The sequence below is a fragment of the Lontra canadensis genome, unplaced genomic scaffold, assembly GCF_010015895.1.
Source record: "Lontra canadensis isolate GAN:19392208 unplaced genomic scaffold, GSC_riverotter_1.0 scaffold13, whole genome shotgun sequence".
NCBI lineage: Eukaryota > Metazoa > Chordata > Mammalia > Carnivora > Mustelidae > Lontra > Lontra canadensis.
Genome location: NW_022631007.1, coordinates 11627607 through 11645928, shown reverse-complemented (window position 1 = coordinate 11645928; position 18322 = coordinate 11627607). Strand labels below are relative to the sequence as shown.

At 48.6% G+C, this 18322-nt stretch overlaps 1 protein-coding gene across 1 annotated transcript in view; it reads right to left on the bottom strand.

Annotated features, from left to right (window-relative positions):
• DIS3L2 (DIS3 like 3'-5' exoribonuclease 2) overlaps window positions 1–18322 on the bottom strand; it is a 349252-nt gene that overhangs the window by 38524 nt on the left and 292406 nt on the right. The window contains exon 14 of the mRNA XM_032857493.1: window positions 482–561. Within this exon, the coding sequence (XP_032713384.1) occupies window positions 482–561 (80 nt within the window). The remainder of the gene's footprint in view (window positions 1–481; window positions 562–18322) is intronic.

Genomic DNA, 18322 nt, shown 5'->3' with positions numbered 1-18322 from the left:
TGCCCCCTTTCTAATAATAAGATTACTGACTTGAGTCTCTGCAGGGACCCAGAAATCCCCCGAGTATAAAGTTCACAAGGTAGACTAACACAACAAAACCTAGTCACAGAGGCGAGGTCAGACCCAAGGGCACAAGCCAAAGTCACTCAGTGAACCAAACTAGCAAGCGTGGCCTTGGAGACAGGTGGTGGCGGTGGGGTGGGGGGGTCCCCCAGGCTGACATCTGGAAAGGAAGGTTGCTTCTGAATAGATGTGTCATACCTCCCACACAAGTATTTCAAGTCCTATATTTAGGAGCCCAAGAGATTTGACAGGAGAAACAGTTCTGTGCCAGCTCTTTTCCAGGAGAGCCCCCCAAAGTGTGAGTCCCTTCCTGACAAGCCTTTGTCAGAGAAGCCCGCTGTGACAGAACCCACAGGAGCTGCCCCCTCTGTGGGACAGGGTGAGGGGATGCTCCTTTCTTCCCCACCCAGTGGCTTACTTGTTGCTGTCGCGGTACTCGTAGATGTGACATCCTTGAGGCAGTCCGGTCTCGTGATCCAGAGTGAAAGCAAGTTTCAGCTGCGGGAAGAGAGAAGAGAGAAATAATGAAGTCGAGGCAGCATGTGCTCTTCATTCTGGCTGCTGAAATGAGGAAAAAGTCACGACCTGAGCCGAAAATAAAAGTCGGACACCCAAACCAACTGTGCCACCCAGGCGCCCCTAATTAACTAGAATTTTAAATAAAAACTTGAAAAAAAAAAAAGAAGTAAAGATTTAAAAGTAGAGTCGACAGGATATGCTGAGGGATTCTATGTTAGGGAGTGGTGAGATGGGAAAAGAAGAAATCCAAGACAGTTCAAGTTCTTGATTTGGACAATCAGGTAGGTTCCATGGCTGCGTGTGAAGACTGAATCTAGAGGTGGCTAGAAAGCCGAAAGTTTGGTTTTGGATATGTTAGCTTTGAAGCACTCAGTAACTTTCTCTGATTAGGGGAGATAAGGAACCAGAATCTGGTAATGAGGTCTTGTTGCTTTCTGGATTCCAGAAGGGCGTGCTCAGGTGAGTGCAGAATTCAGGGAAATTGTGTGTGTCCTGCTAGAGCTGAGGTGGTGAGGGCAGCTTTAACACTTCTAAACCTAGAGCCAATTATTAGATTTACAGATTTACCAGGTTTTTAAATTGCCAGGGAAATTTTAACTAAAATTAACTGCACATTAGGATACATTATTCTAACTTTTTTTTTTTTTTTTTTTAACTGCAAGGCTGTTAACACAGATCTGCATCATTAGATGCTGGACGGGTTTTCTCTTCCTGAGAGGGAAAAGAGCTTGTAGGAATGGCTTGTCCTCTTACTGACCCAGATGAAAATACAAAAACAGAAACAAGCCCTTCTTCACCACCATGAAGCCAGGAACTTCAAGTCAAAGGCATGTTTTCCCTACAGAGCCCTGCTTGGACCTTCCCAGCCCTCTTTCAGCAAAACCAAAAATCATTGTTTTTTAGAAAAATCTATTAACTATACCATTTCTCTTGACCTCTCCCTTTGTGGCTGAGGCCAGGCCTATATTCACTGAGTCCACTTCAAAGACTGCTCCACTTAGAAATTTCCAAATCCTTTAGCTCAGGATTTATGAGCTTTATGCAATTTATGAATTTATGGCTTAGAAAAATTATCATAAATGTAAGAGCTAAAGTTTTTTCTGTGAAACTGTTCACTTCAGTATCATTTACTGGAAAGACTCGAAAAGCCCAGCAGTGCAGGTGGCCAGGTAAACTATGACACAATCCCACGCAGGGTAGCAGCCATTAAACTTTATGAAGGATTCTGATTGATCTGGGAGAATATCTGGGTTAGTTGGAAAAAAGCAGGATGCATATGTGATTATATACCAAGAAAATTATGTAAAACGGAACAGAAACCACCTAGAAGAAAGACTGGAGGGAACGATGGCAATAGTGTTCCTCTCCTTTCTTTGCATTTTCCAAATTCTTTAGGATAAATCTAAGGAGCTATGAGCCATAGTCCTTAGTCATGAAGGAATTAAGGGAAATTTCATTCTTGAGGTCAAGAAACTGTGTAAATATCAATTCAACATGTAGGTGAGTGGGGAGGTGCAGGGAGGGGACTGGACAGATGAGCACTCCTATGTACTGAACGGAGAACTCATATTTATTGAAAGCCTACCAAGTAAAGGCTCTCCTTTACCCTGACCACAACCATTTGAAGTAGGTATTATGATTTCCTTTTTACAGGGGAGGAACTTGAGGCTAAGAAAGGTTAAGTAATTTGTCCAAACCACAATTAGAATTTCAGCTAAAACCCACGCTCTTTGCACCTCACTGGAACTAGAGGACGCGGTGATGGTCTGGATAGGAAGCCTGCCGGGGAGGGGTCAAGGACGATGTTTAAGGTGCTCTCCCTCGGGCAGCAGGATGGATGGTGCTGCTACTCACCGTGACAAGGAGGAATAGCAGGTTTGGAAGGAGAGCTTGAGTTTAGTTTGGGAGTGCTGATTTTAAGGTGTCTGAGAGGCATTGTCATGCAGATGAACAGTAGGCAGCTTGTATAAACAATTCTGAATTTTTTAGGCAAGACTGTGATCTGGAGGTGCAAAATTTGGAAGCCTCTGGATGGTAAGTAAGATGGTAACTAAAGCCACTGGTGTGGACGAGAACACGCCCAAGAGAATATATAGAGGGAAAACGAGGTCTTTGCGAGTACAGCTGGGTTTTGGAGTAGTGCAATGGAGGTTAAGGAGGAGGGGCAAGGGAGTTTTGAGTTCTGTTGTTACAGGAGCCAAGAGGAGAACATATCTCAAGAAGGGAGCAGTCAGCGGCATTTAATCCTTCTAAGAGGTCAAGTAAGAGAGGAACTGGCATCCAAAACTAAAAAGAGTCCATTGGAGTTAGCAACAAGGACTCACAGGAGTGTGGGGGAAGCAGAGGGCAGGGCGCAATGGGTGAAAAATGAGTAGAAGGTAAGGAAGTGGGGATCGTGAGTGTATGTAGTTCTTTTAGCAAATTAGACGGTGGTGGGGGAAGAGTCAAGATGAATGGATTGGAACAGGACCGGACAGGAGGATGGGGCTTAAAGAAGAGCATGTGGTAGGACAACGGGCTGTTTAAATGTGGATATAAAAGAAGCACTACAGAGGGCAGGCTCGAAGACATGGGAGAGACGGAGGTAACCGAAGAGTCAAGGTGGCTGAGATGACCGGAGGAATGAGATGACGCCAATGCGGAAGTGGATGACCCTTCTTGCACCGTAGCAGTGGGGAGGGCTGGGCAGGGATGCAGATGTATCTGTGGATTTGGCGGAGGTGTGTGTGTGTGGGGGGAGAACAGGATGGGGGATGGTGGTGGTTTGGAATGTTCCAGTCTGATTTTTGTTCTTTTCTGAGAATTAGGAGGTCAAATAATCCACAAGGAATGGAGGGTTTGGTGAGGGAAGGAAAGGAGGTTGGAGGAAAGTGATGAAGGCTTGAAACTGTTTCTCTGGAGAGCAGGAAAAACTGTTGACCAGGGAAGAGCACGAGGGCTGCCAGGGAGCACTAACGGTCCAGCTGAGGCCACAGGAACTGAAGTTTCTATAGCAACCATCTGTCCAGATGTTTTTTTTTTTTTTGCTAGCAACTTAGACATTGGCATGAAGAAAGTTAGGTTGGTCCAAAGCTGAGCATTTGCCAGGAAGGTCTGAGGGAAGAATAACGGAGCAAGGGAGTAGAGATAGGATATTGGCAACAGATGGGCCAGAGACTCTAAGGGGGAACAGGCGAGAAATAAAAATGGAAGGGGCCGATTGGAAGAAAACAGAAAGATCTGGGTGACAGATGTCTTGTTTGGTATTATTTATTGAGCATGTTATGCTCCTGTGACATGGCAGTTCTAAGTACTTTTTGCCCAAATTAGCAAATCAGTTGCAGGGCTGAAGTGTGACCCACGTTGCTAACCACTGGACCACACCAGCCTCCTGAGTGTCCCTGATGTCAAGGACTGTGAACTGTGAGAGTCACTGAGTGAGGGAGTGGGGGGCACTGGAGGCTGTGGTCAGAGAGTAAGTTCTGTTTGACCTTGGAGATGGGGCAGTCAGTCCTCAAGATATGAGCAGAATGGAGAATTGGGAGGTCGGGATGAAAAGGTCTCCCATGAGAGGTCTGAAATCCACCCAGGATGATAACATGATGTTTCCCAGACAAGCTTATCCACAAAGTGTGTCACTATGGGCGTGCAGGGGTGTTGGTAGGTACCTACTTTGTGCAAGGTTCCACACACGAATGAAGGAGCGCAACTGGTCCATGCAGCAGACTGAGATGCCGAGCCCGCGGGCCTTTCCTCCTTCCCAATGACACCCTACACTTACTTAGCTAGTTACCCTCCCACACAGGCCATGGAATCCAGGGGGAAGCAGATCCAGTGTCCTGGACTGGGCCTGGCCATTCTAAGGTGACCTTGTACACCTCTCAGTAACTGATCAGGAACCCAAGCCAATCAGTGCCTGGCATCTCCTGGCCCCAGGAACTGGTTCAGGCAAGGCCAAGGGACCTAACAAAGCCCATGAGATATGAGGGGATGTTTGCTGAGTGCTTCTGGGCATGAGGGCCCAGAGCTGTTGAAGCTAGCTCGCTCTCAACCTGAGAAGGAAGCCCAATTCACAGAAGAAGCCGCCTTTAGAGACCCGCAGAACAGAGCTGGATGCTTGGGGGAGCCAGGTCTGGTCCTTGTCGGCCATCCAGACCTCCACTGTTCTTCTGTAACATCCTCTCTCAAGGACACAGACACATAACATGTCTACCCACTTCTTGGTGCCACTATCCACAATGCAACTGACTTAGCTTTCTAAAACACAAGCCTGATGACACCTCCTTCTTTAAATACCTCCGATGGCTTCCTGCTATTTGCCACAGGTACAAAAACAAGTCTAACAGCCAGGGCTCTCTGGGGGTTGGCTCCCCACACGAACAAAAATGGACTGTGACAGAGGGATGGCGAGGGGGGCATGCGCTGAGGAGAGGGTGCCAACCAGAGAGGACCTCAGGGTAGGTGACAGGAGTCTTAAGGGAGACACCTAAGCCTGCCTGACAGGGAAGGGTGCCCCCAAGCTCTCACTGTTCCTGCTGCAAAATCCCAAGCACTTGACCTTCACGGTGAAGCTCACTGTGTGAGCTTGGATCACGCCTTGTACTTTCATACCTCCGGCCCTTCCTTAGGCCGTGACTGCTTCTAGAAGGGCCCTTCCTGTCTACCCCAGCAAGACCCCACGCATTCTTTGAGCTTCTCTGTGTGAAAGTTGGTCTTTCACAACTCTCTCTTCTGGTAACTAGAGGCAGGGCCTCCCACCCCAGTGGTCCAAGGGCCCAGGGGGCGGGGGGGGGGTGACACCTTCACCGCAGAACACAGCACTGCCCACAATAGGTGCTCAGTGCACGTCGCTGAGCTGACCAGCCTAGTAGAGAACAGCTGCCCAGCCATCTCCTACATGCCAGAGGCGCCCCCTGCAGGTTTCTGCACCCCTCAGCACGCTCTGATCCTGGCTGGACAGATCTGTAGTCCCCCAGTCTCATCCCTGAGGTTGTCTGGCCTCCTCTAACTTCAGAGGTGAAGGAATCCTGCCTCACCTCTGTGCCCTCAGGAATGGCCACCAGATGAGAAGCCCACGTGCTCCCACCTTGCCAGCGCCTCTGAAGACAGACACAGTCTTTCTCTCAAGAATAGTTCTTGACTGTGTCTTACAAGCCTGGCCTAGCAAGGAAGCACCCAGGCCTACTGGCTACATCAAGACCACTGGGCCCCACCCGTGGAGTCACTCAGTTCAGAACGACTGTCATTGTGACACTTCACCAGGTCCATCTTTCACCTTTCCAGAGGCAGCGGTGCTAGTCAACCTTTGCCCGGGGAGGACAGTTTCTAATTGTACCCCATTCCTGGAATCGGGCAAGAAGAGAAGGAGCCCCAAGATGCAGTAAGGAGGTTACTCTGTCAGCCTCCACCAGCAAGACGGATATAGTTAGAGGCAAGGCTTTCTTCTGGACAAAGGCCGGGCTGATCTCCCTTGGGCAGGAAATGGAAGAGCCTTTTATTTTTAGGGGCTCAGGCTAGAACCAAGAGGAGGGCAGGTGCTGGGGAACTAGAGTCTGAGACTCCTGCTGGGACCTCTTTAGATCCAGCCCTCCTGCTCCAGACTGGGCCCCAGTGGGCAACAAGGAGCTGGGCTGGGTGGAAGGGGCCAGGACTATTGGGAGAGAACAGTCCTTCCCCATTCACTGTGGAAGTGTGGGTTATAGGCCTGTTGGGGTTGTTGGGCCTGCAAGTGGCCCTTCTTCAGTCCCTCTGGGTTCTGGGGCAGGGGGATGGCCAGGGAAGAAGCTGGGCCATGTTTCTTGCAGGTGGCAAGTAAGCAACAAGAGTGACTGGTTCCAGACCACAGAAGCCCCCTCAGGTGGACTGAGGCGGGAGAGGGGATGCCTCGGGCTAAGCAGCAGAGGGGTCCATGGAGTCATCGAATGTAACTCTTTAAGGACATGTGACCTTATTTTGTATGCCAATCCAGGGAAGCTGACGAGCCAGACTACATTCATGAGAATAACGGAAAAAGAGTAAGGGTCAGGAAAGGAAAGGGGGCTAAAGGTGGCACGCCAGAAGTTCCCCTTGGCCGGTGAGCGAATCAGGTCTCAATCTGCTCAGGGATACAGTTCCAAACAGCCACGTTCCTGGAGAACATCACGTGCAGGCCACTTGGCATTAAACCCCATCAGCTGAGGTGGACACCGGCTCTGAGCTTCGGGTGCTTTTGACAACGCCTGGCCTGACCTTCGATGTTGAGAAGTTGCCAACTTCGTCCACAATAGCATCGAAATGACCTCCAGGGGACAACTGGGGGGGGGGGGTGTCTCTGACCATGGCCCAGACAGCCCTTGCAGGCTGCTTCGTGCCCGAAGTGGGGACCTGTGCGCCAGGTTCCGAGTCCCTCTCGCAGGGGTGGGGGTGGGGGTCAGGAGGGAGGTGACTGCTCAAAGCAGAGTGGCGGGTCTGTAGCCAGGATCGCTCTAGTTCAAACCAACATGGTTCTCCAGGAGGCCTGCAAGCCTCCTTCAATCTGCTAGCTATTAGGACCGAGGTTCAAACGCGGGTCAAGGAGCAGCCTGGGAAGCCTGCGGCCGCCGCACTGTCAGCTCTCACCTCCCCAGTCCACTGGTCTTGCCGGGGTGTCCAACTCTTCCTTCAGCCCAAAGTGGCAAATCCCCCCCACACTTCCCACATCTCAGGCATGCCACTGATGACACTTTTGATGCACAGAAGTGACCTCCACCTGAGCCTTGGTTTTGCCATTGAAAAATCGTATTAGAAGGAAATCTTCACGTTCTCCGAGGTGATCTTTAGTTTTTTCTTCTTCAGTGTTTCTTGTTTGGTTTGGATCTCCCGAGCATTGTTTCTTTTTTTCCATCTCCTCTTTGCTTTCTTTTATAAGACAAAGATGCTGTGGACTTGGCTTCTTCTTGGTTCACAACGATTCTACGGCAAATGTATTAGGTTTCCTTCTCCTAAGTCCACTGAAGTCTTTTTGGACTTGGAGAGAGCTTTTTAAGAAAGAACTTGCTCATTCAGCAGGATTTTCCTCCCCACCCCAAGCTCTGGTTCTGACCTGGAAAAAATAAGAGAGAGAAAGAGCGAGAGGATCTTGCAGTCCTGACGCTCGACTTCCCAAACCACAAAAAAGAACCTTGCTCCAGTAACGTAATCATGGAGATTTCTGGCACCCTGGTCTTTCAAGAAAAATACATCCATCTGCTGGCACAGGGACCGTCAAACTAAATCCTGTTCAGCATGGAGTTCCCGATTCATTAGTGTTGGAAAGTCTATGGCGAGGCTGGCTGCTTTGCTGGGTGACGCCTCCCGGCAGGGGCGTCTCTAAACCCCACAGCTGTGTTTTCACTTAAGGCCACTTCTCCTGACTCCACGGCACCTTGTTCCAGAGGCTCGTTCTATTCTCATTAAGGTTAAATATGACAGGACAAGGATTCTTCAATGCTGAGGTTTTCCTTGCTCTGAAGAAAAACTTGTCGGTCTCTAGAACTCTGGGCGACCCATTGGGAAGGCCGCTCTCGAGCGAGGAACCCAGGCCTGTCACATCATGCTTAGTTGGCTTCCACGGACAAGCATCCCCCGGGAGAGGAGAGTTCTGGCTTCTCCGGCCTGCCAGTCATGCTGCCTCCTTCACTGGGGCTTATTTCATGGCTCACCAGCAAGTCCGGGTGAGGAGAGCTCTTCTGGCCACTGCCTCACACCCCCTCTGCCTTTACTATGGGGTGAGACCAGCATCAGCAGAACAGGATTCCCCTGCTCTGGCTTTCCTGATAAGGCCTTACCTGGTCACGGGGCCACATTTTTGCTCCTCAGATTTCTGGGCAATAGGACAACAGTGACTACAAGGCGTGGTGAACAAGCATGCACGCAGCCTTTCTGCTCATCCCACTCACAGCTGGAGCATTCTGGATGATTCTCATGGCCCTATCCCTTCCCCCAAGCAGGACTGCCACTTTCCTGATATTAAAATCAGAGACTATGCTGCCTAGCCACAGGAACTATGCTCACGCCTACAGATGTCACTTTACTTCTGCCTCCTTCCTGTGGTTCTAGTTTTCTGTCTTTCTTTCTATCGTATTCATTTCACTGTTTATTTTCTTTGTTATAAGTCTTCCCAAATCCTCTTTGGAAACAGAAGAGGGTATGTCCAGCTAAAATAAGGGTCGTCAAAATATAAGCCAAACATACAAAGAAGTGTGAGATCCAGGCAGGTTCAAATACAACCTGATTAAACACTGATCATGACAGTAGGCATTCAGTTCATGGAAGAAAGAAAATGGGACATTCTCATACAATCCTCAGAGCCAGTGATCAAGCTGGCTCTCTTCTTGAAAAAACAGGAGAGAACAGAATGATCTTCCAGGGAATTGGCCTCAGTTTCCAGGGACTTGAGGAGTCGGGGAGTTATATAACCCCAAGCTGGGAGCCAGCAGCTCTGGCCTCGTCCCCGTTCTCTCCCAGACTCCAGGGTGGTGCTGGGGTCCTACTGGCCTTAACTTTTCCACCTGTAAAATGGAGCTGAGTTCCTCTGTGGTCATCCTGGTGGTTTGTTTTATGGATGAATGTGAGATACTTTCTAGGTTTACTGGAATAAAGGACCCATAATAATCCCTGCTCTATCTGGGAGAAGAGAAGCTCTGAAGATTTCAGGGGGACCAGTGCTCACCTCTTTGGGTGGTTTAAATGAAAGAGAAGTGGCAGGGAAGAATTCTCCTGCCTATGGCTGTCTTACATAGCTAAGAGCAACTGTCAAAGTTCATCACTCGATTGCATATTAATTCTGCTTTCTTCCTCCCAGACAGAGCCAAATGTCTGGACATCATATTCTAGGACAACATCCTAGGGTCATTTCTGGTCCCGGGGCAGCCAATGTGCCATTGTTCCTGGCTCCTGCAACCTGGTATTGCCTGCAGCAGAGGACTCAGGCACAGCCCCTGGGAGAAGAATCACGTTGCACCACCATCTAGTCACAAAACACCTGTTGATTTGAGAAGACTTGCTGGATCGTTCTGAACAATCTGGAAGGGACACTTTGGAGGCCCAATCCTGCAAGTACCTGCAGTTCCTATTGTCATCCAAGATAATCACTGGTATCTTAGCCCTTTTATTTATAAACAACATATCTAATAGATACCACCCTAACTCTGGTAAAAACCAAACACCTGGGTTTTGTGAAGTTTGAAGAAAAGTACAGGAAGAAGTTTGCCCCTGAGATGAAATGCAAAGACCAAAACTACGGACAGAGGTTGGTGAAGGGTACTAGAAAGGGCCAGGATCCAGTAGGAAGGAAAACGGACAGACTTTCTGTTTGCCTTACTAACTGAAAAGTCAGCTTTGGTAACAGAGAATCCTTGGATAATTGCACAGTTGAAAATCACTTAAGAAACGACACATGATGTTAAATTCATGTGTCATTTCTGTTATAAAAATAAGTTTCACAAGAAGCTTAGGGGAATGTTTTCATTAAGCAGACTGTTATTTTCCCTCTAGCCCTTGTATACTCTTGCTAGGGGCTGTGGACTGGGATTCGGGGTGGGGGGCGGTCCAAGGCTCTCCCAGTCTGTACGAACCTTAGGGGGTCCTCTACTGCTCTTTCTGCTCATTAGACTGGACAAGTTCTCTTTCTAGCACATCTAAGAGTTCATGCTTTTGCTGCGACCCTCCAGCTTGGGACTTGGGCTTTACTGGACTAGGACGAAGGACATTCTCCTTGTGAAAATGTGGGCCTACAACCCCCCACCCCCAACACAAACACTGGGCACCAGCCACACAGTCCAGAAGAGCACAGCCTCTTTCTCAGGCTGTCTGGATTTGACTCCTGACTTTTTTTTTTTTTTTTTTTTTCTATTAGCTGTATTCCCTCATGGAGTTATTTGCCTGTTTCTGTCTTGGTTTCCTCCCCTGGAAAAAGGGGAATAATACCAATACCAATTTCATAGGGTTTTTGTGAAAATTAAATGAGGAAAACCACCTGAGAACAGCACCTGCCTCAGGCAAACAGCCAACAAATGCTCCTGTTGCCCCAAGACCAGGGGTTGGTTCTCGTAAGTAACTGAGATCACACTGGATGGACAACGATGGCAGGCTGGGACAAGCTGGCTGGGACTGGATGGTTTCACCTGCGATCCCTCTTGAGCCTGAGGCATTTCCGCAGTTGTAGGGTTCACCTTCCTTCCCGGGGGACAGTATCTGGGGAGCCGGTGCTTGGCGCCTGGGACTCCCCAGGGTTGCTCAGAAGGAGGACGAGAGGCTTCGAGGTTGCACAGGGCAGCCACGTGCTCTGGGCGGCGTGTGGACCCCGACCTGCCATTACAGGGCCGCCCTGACAGTTCTTCTCGGGGGACCAGGCTCCTTAGGCCGCTCTCCACAGAGGAGGTAGGTCGGGAAGCCGTGATGCCCTGCGTGGGCCCTGCCAGCTTGGCCGACGGGCTTCACGATGGAGGCTGCCCAGCACTTGTGCCCCAGCAACGACTTGTCTGCTAATCTCCACCTGAGAGAGGAAGAGGCCACCACGACCTGCTACAGCATGGAGAAGGCTGGTTTCTGACAGTCTGGATACGAGAAAATTGCTTCTACCATGGCCGGATTCTTCTCATTTCTTCTCGAGCTGGAACATGTCTGTGGTTGTGTATTTAACTATCATGCTGTCCACACTAGATGGGAAGCTCCCATAGAGAAATCCCGACTGATGACTCCTTGCACTTCCCGCAAGCCTCTGTTGACTAAAGGGTTTCTAGATGAGATGGAGGCTCCACAATTAGCAGGAGGAATATGGCTTCCATATGCAACAGGAGAGGCTGCCAAGAGCTTCGTGCGTGTAGGCACTCCTCTTTTATTTATTTATTTATTTATTATTTTTTTAAAAAGATTTTATTTATTTGACAGACAGAGATCACAAGAAGGCAGAGAGAGGTGGAAGTAGGCTCCATGCTGAGCAGAGAGCCCGATGCGGTGCTCGATCCCAGGACCCTGGGATCATGACCTGAGCTGAAGGCAGAGACTTTAACCCACTGAGCCACCCAGGCGCCCCGGCACTCCTCTTTCAAATGTGAAGGAATGGAAGCTCAGGCCTCCCCAAAGTCAGCAATGTATCAAGCAGGTGGTGGCACCCCCAGAAATGGACCCCAAGCTTACCCAACTCCAGGATGCCTTTCCCATTCCCACTGGGCCATACCCGCTGTTTCTTCTCTCACCATCGGGCCACTGTGCTGGAGGAGGCGGGGGGGGGGTGGGTGCTGACAACCACTGACTTCTCTCCTCTAGATCCTAACAGACACAGGGTAGGAAATGGTGCTCTGAGGGTTGGTCTTCCAAGGCCTCTTGGCCAAGGTATCACCAAAGAACAAGTTGTGGGGGGGGGGTGGCGCGCTCCTCTGTTCGGCAGAACTGAAATCAAGAAGCTGGACTGAGAGGCCAAGCAGATGGAGCTGCCCAGTTTCAGATGGAAAAGCTGGCCTGGAAGAAGAAGACGCATGGGTGGGCCCTCCAGAGGCCGTGGGCTGTGTAGACAATGGACGTGGCAGGTAAGGCCATGCAAGGGAGAGCAAGCGAGGAAAGGAGAGAAATGGGCTGGCTCTGCTTTTCCAGTTCAGTGAACCTGTCCTCTGGTTGACAGGCTCTGGCACAAAGCTCGTCAGGAATAAGACCAGAAGCAGAGCCAAGGGCTTCTCACCCCAGTCAGCTAGTCAAAATACTGGATAGCAGGAACAAAGAGAGAAAAACAAGGTAACAACAACCACAAACTAAGATTAATATAGGACCTATTATTATGCTATTGAAAAAACAGATGGGCACTCACAGAGCTAATTTCTGTTATTTAAGTCGTGGGCCCCTCTCCATGACTTCCTCTGTAAGACGAAAGCCTCAGAAGAGATACTCTCTTTGGTTCCTTCTGGCCATCCATTTCACAATTCTGTGAGCAAGTGCCTGTCAAGCACAGTCCCCATGTTGCTAGGAACTGTGCCAGGCACACAGGGGCCCAGGGGAGAAAGGACAGTCTCAGGTGGCAGAGATGACTGTCCCACTGGCTCCAGGGCTCCTGGGGCTCAGAGAAGGCTCTGGTAGAGTGGCCTGCATGGAGTGGATGAGGCCAGAGCTGAGTCTGGCAGGACAGAGAGGATTTGCAAAACACCGATGAGAAGTCCCTCATAATGGAAGAACACAGGGCTTTGGCCCTCCTAGCCCACAGACCACACGGGTCATGTTCATCACTGTGCCTACCAGTACCTACCAGTACCTACCCAGTACCTACTAGTCTTTGGCAAAGTAGGCACTCACCAAGTCACTGCAGAAGGGATAAATGAGCACAACCAGCAAAGTAGAAATTAACATGCACTGTTCTGTGAATACAAATGGGATTGGTCTGATGACAGAAGTGGAGGGTACAACTTGGGAATGGGTAAAATAGTAGTGATGATGGTAACAAAAATGGCCAGGATTTACTGAGCTTACCCAGTAAGTCCTATGCTAAGCATGTTAATATGTTCTCTCACTGGATTCTCTTAACAGCCTCAGAGGTGGGTGCTATGGCTGTTCCTACTTGACAGCTGGGGCATGGAGGCTGTGGGCATGGGCAACTTGTCCCCTGTCCCATAGCTGCAGCCGTGACACAGGAGCTCAAGGCCCTGACTCCCAGTTCAGCCTTTCCCATAAGACATGTGACAGGGGCTCATACCCGGACCCCCTTCCTGCCCATGTCCCCTCCCACGCCACTGGCAGCTCTCTAGCGCATACGGCTTTCTGACAGGAGACGGCCCCTGAGCAAAGACCTAGCCTTTCCCGGGTGCTGTGCCAGTGTGCCTCCCAGGTGAATGAAAAACTCGTTTTTTGTTTTGAGATCATCATAGATTTAGAGAGACTGCAAAGCTAGTGCAGAGAGGTCCTGTGTCCTCTTCACCCAATTTCCACCAAAGGTTACAGCTTATGTAGCTAGAACATGATATCAGGCCCAGAAAGCAGACACCGGCGCACTAGTTCTGTGTCATTTGGTCACACTGTAGATCTGTGGAAATGCCACTGCCGTCTGGATAGAGAACTGTCCCCTCACCACGCTGCCTTCTCCCCCCCCATCATCTCAACCACCCGGCAACACCGCTCTGTTCTCCAGCTCTGTAATTTGGTCATTTTGAGGATGTTGTAGAAATGGAATCGGTATTTTAAGACCACTCTTCCAAGTCATCATAAGAGTATGACTTGATCCAATTGCTTCATTTGTAAGAGAATAGAAAACAATGACAACCAACAAGAGAAATGAGAGAACAAAGCAGAATACGGAGAACTTCTGTTGTTCTCACTCTGCCGCTTCTAGTATGTGACTTTTGACAAATTCCCTATCCCAAATCTCAGTCTCCTTGTCTGCAAAAATGGGTAGAAGATTTAAGGATTAAATGAGGTAACATGTGAAAGCACTTGGCAAGCGGCAGGCACTCAATAAATTCTAGCTGTTTGTTATTATTAATAATAAGCCAAGGAAGCCTCTGTGCCTCTTTATAGAAAATCAGCCTCTTAACGGTCACAGACGATTAAGGAAGTGACCATGCCAGCCCTTAAATGACCCCAGGTCATGCTTTCCTTTGCTTCCCAAGACTCCACCGTGGAAACAACTGGGGACTTTTAAAAGGCGCTTCCAGCAGGCATCTTCAGGCGCACTCCCTCATGAGAACAAGCAGCCACTCCCCATGCCAGATTCACCAGGGGGCCGAGAATTCTGAAAGCGGGCCAAATGGCCAAGAGCTCTCTGTTTAGCACAGAAGGCCTCCAGAGGACAGCCGGGGTTTGTGCCGAGGCCCCCCCGACAGCACACTGAGCACAGAGACGGGGATGGTGCCAGAAAGAGGCAGGGGTCAGATGTGTGATTGAATTAGGTGCTGCATGGATACCCCACAAAGCTCAGCATCACTCAAAGGCTGGACAGGAGATGGACGACAACGGCCCACACCACCCAAAAGGTCATCCTTACTATGACTAGCTATGGAAATCTGAAAAAAAAAAAAAAAATCTCCCCCAAAAATCACATATGCAAAGACTCTATTATATAGTCCAGAGAGCACTTGACTTTGAGCCTTTGAGTAGCTGGGAACCCAGCACAAATGGCTGGCTATATCTTAAGCAACATGCCCAAGGCCCATTGAAAATGGACAAAAACGGGTATTCAGGATCCTTCATGATTTACTGAAAGTGTCATTGTCTGTGCCTTTGCATGGCACCAGCAGGGGTGGGATCAAGGGCACCCTTCCTGATGGCGGGGTCACCCCATGTGTCTCCTGTTCCCTTGGACTTTTCAACTCCCCTGGCCTGCATTCACTCACTCACTTTCTCTTCTTTGAAGTTAAAGAATACTGCCTCATCTATCACTGACAATGTTGGGTTTCAAAGGGACTGGGAGTGAATTCACTTTTTTTTTTTAAACAAATGAGAAGGGTTCAGCTGGGAAGAGAGAGAAGGAGGTAAGGAGGGAGGGTGGGAGGGAGGGACAACAAGAGCTAATGATGGCTGCTTTCTTCCAGCTCCATGCTGAGGGGAAGCCCTTGTGTGGCATCTAGGCTCTGGGTGGGGGGATGGAAGTCGCATGCTGCTCCCCAATGCCCATATGTGCTCACCCAGCCTCGCTCTCTAGGATTCCTATTGTTTTTCCAGGCCTGCTTACTGGACTTTGGAAGGCATGCATGTTTCTTCTGCTTACCTTGAACAGGGGAAGTAAAGGCACACCAGACTTGCTTGGCTGGCTGTTCTGTGAGCGCCTTTAACCAGATGGTCCAAAGCACCTCAAACTCAGAGAGTCCCCGACTGATGCCTACTCCTCCTTCTCCTGGGGGGGGTTCTCCTAGGTGGCACCCCAGCTGCCTGGATGCCCAGGCAGAAAGTCAGGGTATCTAGATGCACCCTCTCTCTTTCTGGGGTCTGATTCCATCTCTTCGGTATCTTCCTCATCTGTGCCTTCCGTCAGCTGTGTGACCTCAGGTTGGGGCCCCAGAGGGTCTCATGTGGACTCCTGCTGCAGCTATCTAACTGGCTTGACTGAGGTCCACCTTGACCCCTTCCCAATAAATTCTCTACAGAGCTGCCAGAAAGAGTCTTCTAAAAAGAAAATCCCATCCTATCGTTCCCATATGTGAAATGCTTCAATGATATATGATGAATTCAAGAAAGCACTCCATATTTCAGGGCAGAGGAAAAAAGGTCCTCCATGACTGGCCTTCGTTATATCTCCAGTAGTATATCCCACTGCTCCCGTGAGCCCTTCCTACGACCAGCCATGCCATGGTCTGCTCCTCCTAGAATATATCAAACCTGTGTGCCGCTCTGCCTCAAACATCCTTGAAGAAGCCATTCCTAACTGACTCTCAACTGCCCTCCTTCACTAGAACAGGAATCTTCTCCCAGATTCTATAACCCAGTAGGAAGCAAACTCTGAACCATGTGTTTCTTAGAGACAGGGCCATGTCTTACCTGTCTCGTGGTGACTGACACAAAGTTGATAATCGATGCTGTTTTCTGAATACTTTTGCTGCAGTGTTTTTTCCCATGGATGAAAGATGGCAGGCCTCTACTTAGTTTGGCTGGGGTTGGTCGTTTCACAGATTTCTCTCAAACGTTAGCTGCACATCCTTCCCAGGCAAGCAATCCTTGGCCTCTCACCCATAACAGGCTTTCTTCCCACCAAATTACACTCCAGCTGTTCTAGGGAAAACCCAATTCCAATGGCAGTCATAACTAGCAAGCTGCCTAGTTGATTATAATTTTTAAAAGCCTCTTGGTTATGAGATTAAAGCATGATTGGGTGACTCACTGACATGGGTGTTTGCATGTAATCGACAAAGTCCTGTGCTTGGCACCCAACTTTGTGCAGCAGTCGGAAGGATTTATCTAGAAAGTTCAGAGGTTTTTCTCTTATCATCTGCACCCTCCTTTAAGAAGATACAAACTTCACTTTCATGCCAAATCTTAAGCCAGAGAAGCCTCATATCTGTTTAAAAGCCACTCCTGAGGCAGCTTCTAATGTTGCACCTCCTTTCCAGATGGTTCATGGTGGGCACCATGCCTAGCAAGGCTCTCAGGATGGACCCATCCCAACTGTGCTCAGTTATATGTCTGTCTCAGTTATTGGGACTGTGTTAAAAAAAAAACTGGGCCTAGGAAATAAGTGTCTTTAAAAGAAGGAAGAACCAAAATGTAAATCCTAAAACCAGAAAATTTCCAGAAAAGACATGGAAAAATCTTTATGACCCTGGGTTAGTCAGACATTTCTTAGGGCACCAAAAGCAAAATCCTTGACAGAAAAATTCGATCCACTAGACTTCATAACATTTATAGCTTCTGATCTTCACAGAGAGAGTAAAGAAATAAGAGAATGCAAAGGCAAGCCGAAGACCTGGAAAAAATATTTGTAAATCACATACCTGAGAGAGGGTTTAGGTCCAGAATATAAGAACTCTCAACATTTAGTAATAAGAAACTAAGCCACCCAAGTAAAAAATGGGTGAAAGATATGAACAGGCATTTCATTAAAAAAGATACGCAGACAGCAAATATGCCCATGAAAACATGTTTGTTTAACATCATTAGTTAGTAGGGAAATGCAAATTAAAACCACCAACAAATGGGGCACCTAGATGGCTCAGTTGGTTAAGCGACTGCCTTTGGCTCAGGTCATGATCCTGGAGTCCAAGGATCGAGTCCCGCATTGGGCTCCCTGCTCAGCAGGGAGTCTTCTTCTCCCTCTGACCCCTCCCCCTTCTCATGCTCTCTCTCTCTCAAATAAATAAAAATCTTAAAAAAAAACACCAATGAAATACTTTTATACACCTACTCACATGACTAAAAAATAAAACAAAATAATCCAACAAAAACCTGACAATATCTAGTGCTGGTAAGCATGTAAAGAAACTAAAACTCTCATAAATTGTTGGTGAGTGGTACAGCCCCACCTAGAAAACAGTTTGGCAGTTTTTGTTTTGTTTTGTTTTGTTTTTTGAGAGGGAGGGGTGTGGGGAGGGGCAGAGGGAGAGAGGAAATTTTAAGCAAGGCACTTTGCCCAGTGCAGAGCCTGACCCAGGGCTTGAGATCATGGCCTGATCATGACCTGAGCCGAAATCAAGAGTTGGAAGCTCAACTGACTGAGCCACCCAGGCGCCCCTTGTTTGGCAGTTTTTAAATAAAGTTAAACAGACACTTGGCATACGATCTAGCAAACCTCCTCCTTCTAGGTATTTACCCAGTGAAATGAAAACTATCACATTAATGCCTGTAGGTGTTTATGGCACCATCATTCTATAACTGCCCCAAGCTGGAAACAACCCAGATATCCTTCAACTGGTAAACAGATAAACAAACTGTGGGCCACTTACAGTATCCTGGAACACTTACTCTACAATAAAAGGGAGTGACCATTGATACACATAACCACACGGTAAACCTCGCAGGCATGATGCTAAGCAAAAGAAACTAGACTCAAAAAGCTACCAACTGCATGACTCCCTCTGTATGACATTCTGGAAAAGGCAGAACAATGGGGACAGAAAACGGATCAGAGGCTACCATGGGGCGGAGGGTAGAGGGGAGAGCAAGAGTACAAAGGGGAAAGTTGAGATTTTCTGGGGTGATAGAACTGAAAAAGAAAAAAAAAAGGAGAAAAGGGCTTTTTACTGTATGTAAATTATACCTTACTAGGAAAAAAAAGTAATTCTGGCTACAAATGTGGCTGGTGGGTGTAGTGCTGAAGGTGTTATGGGTTCCTCGTGATTGTATATAGAATCGGCCT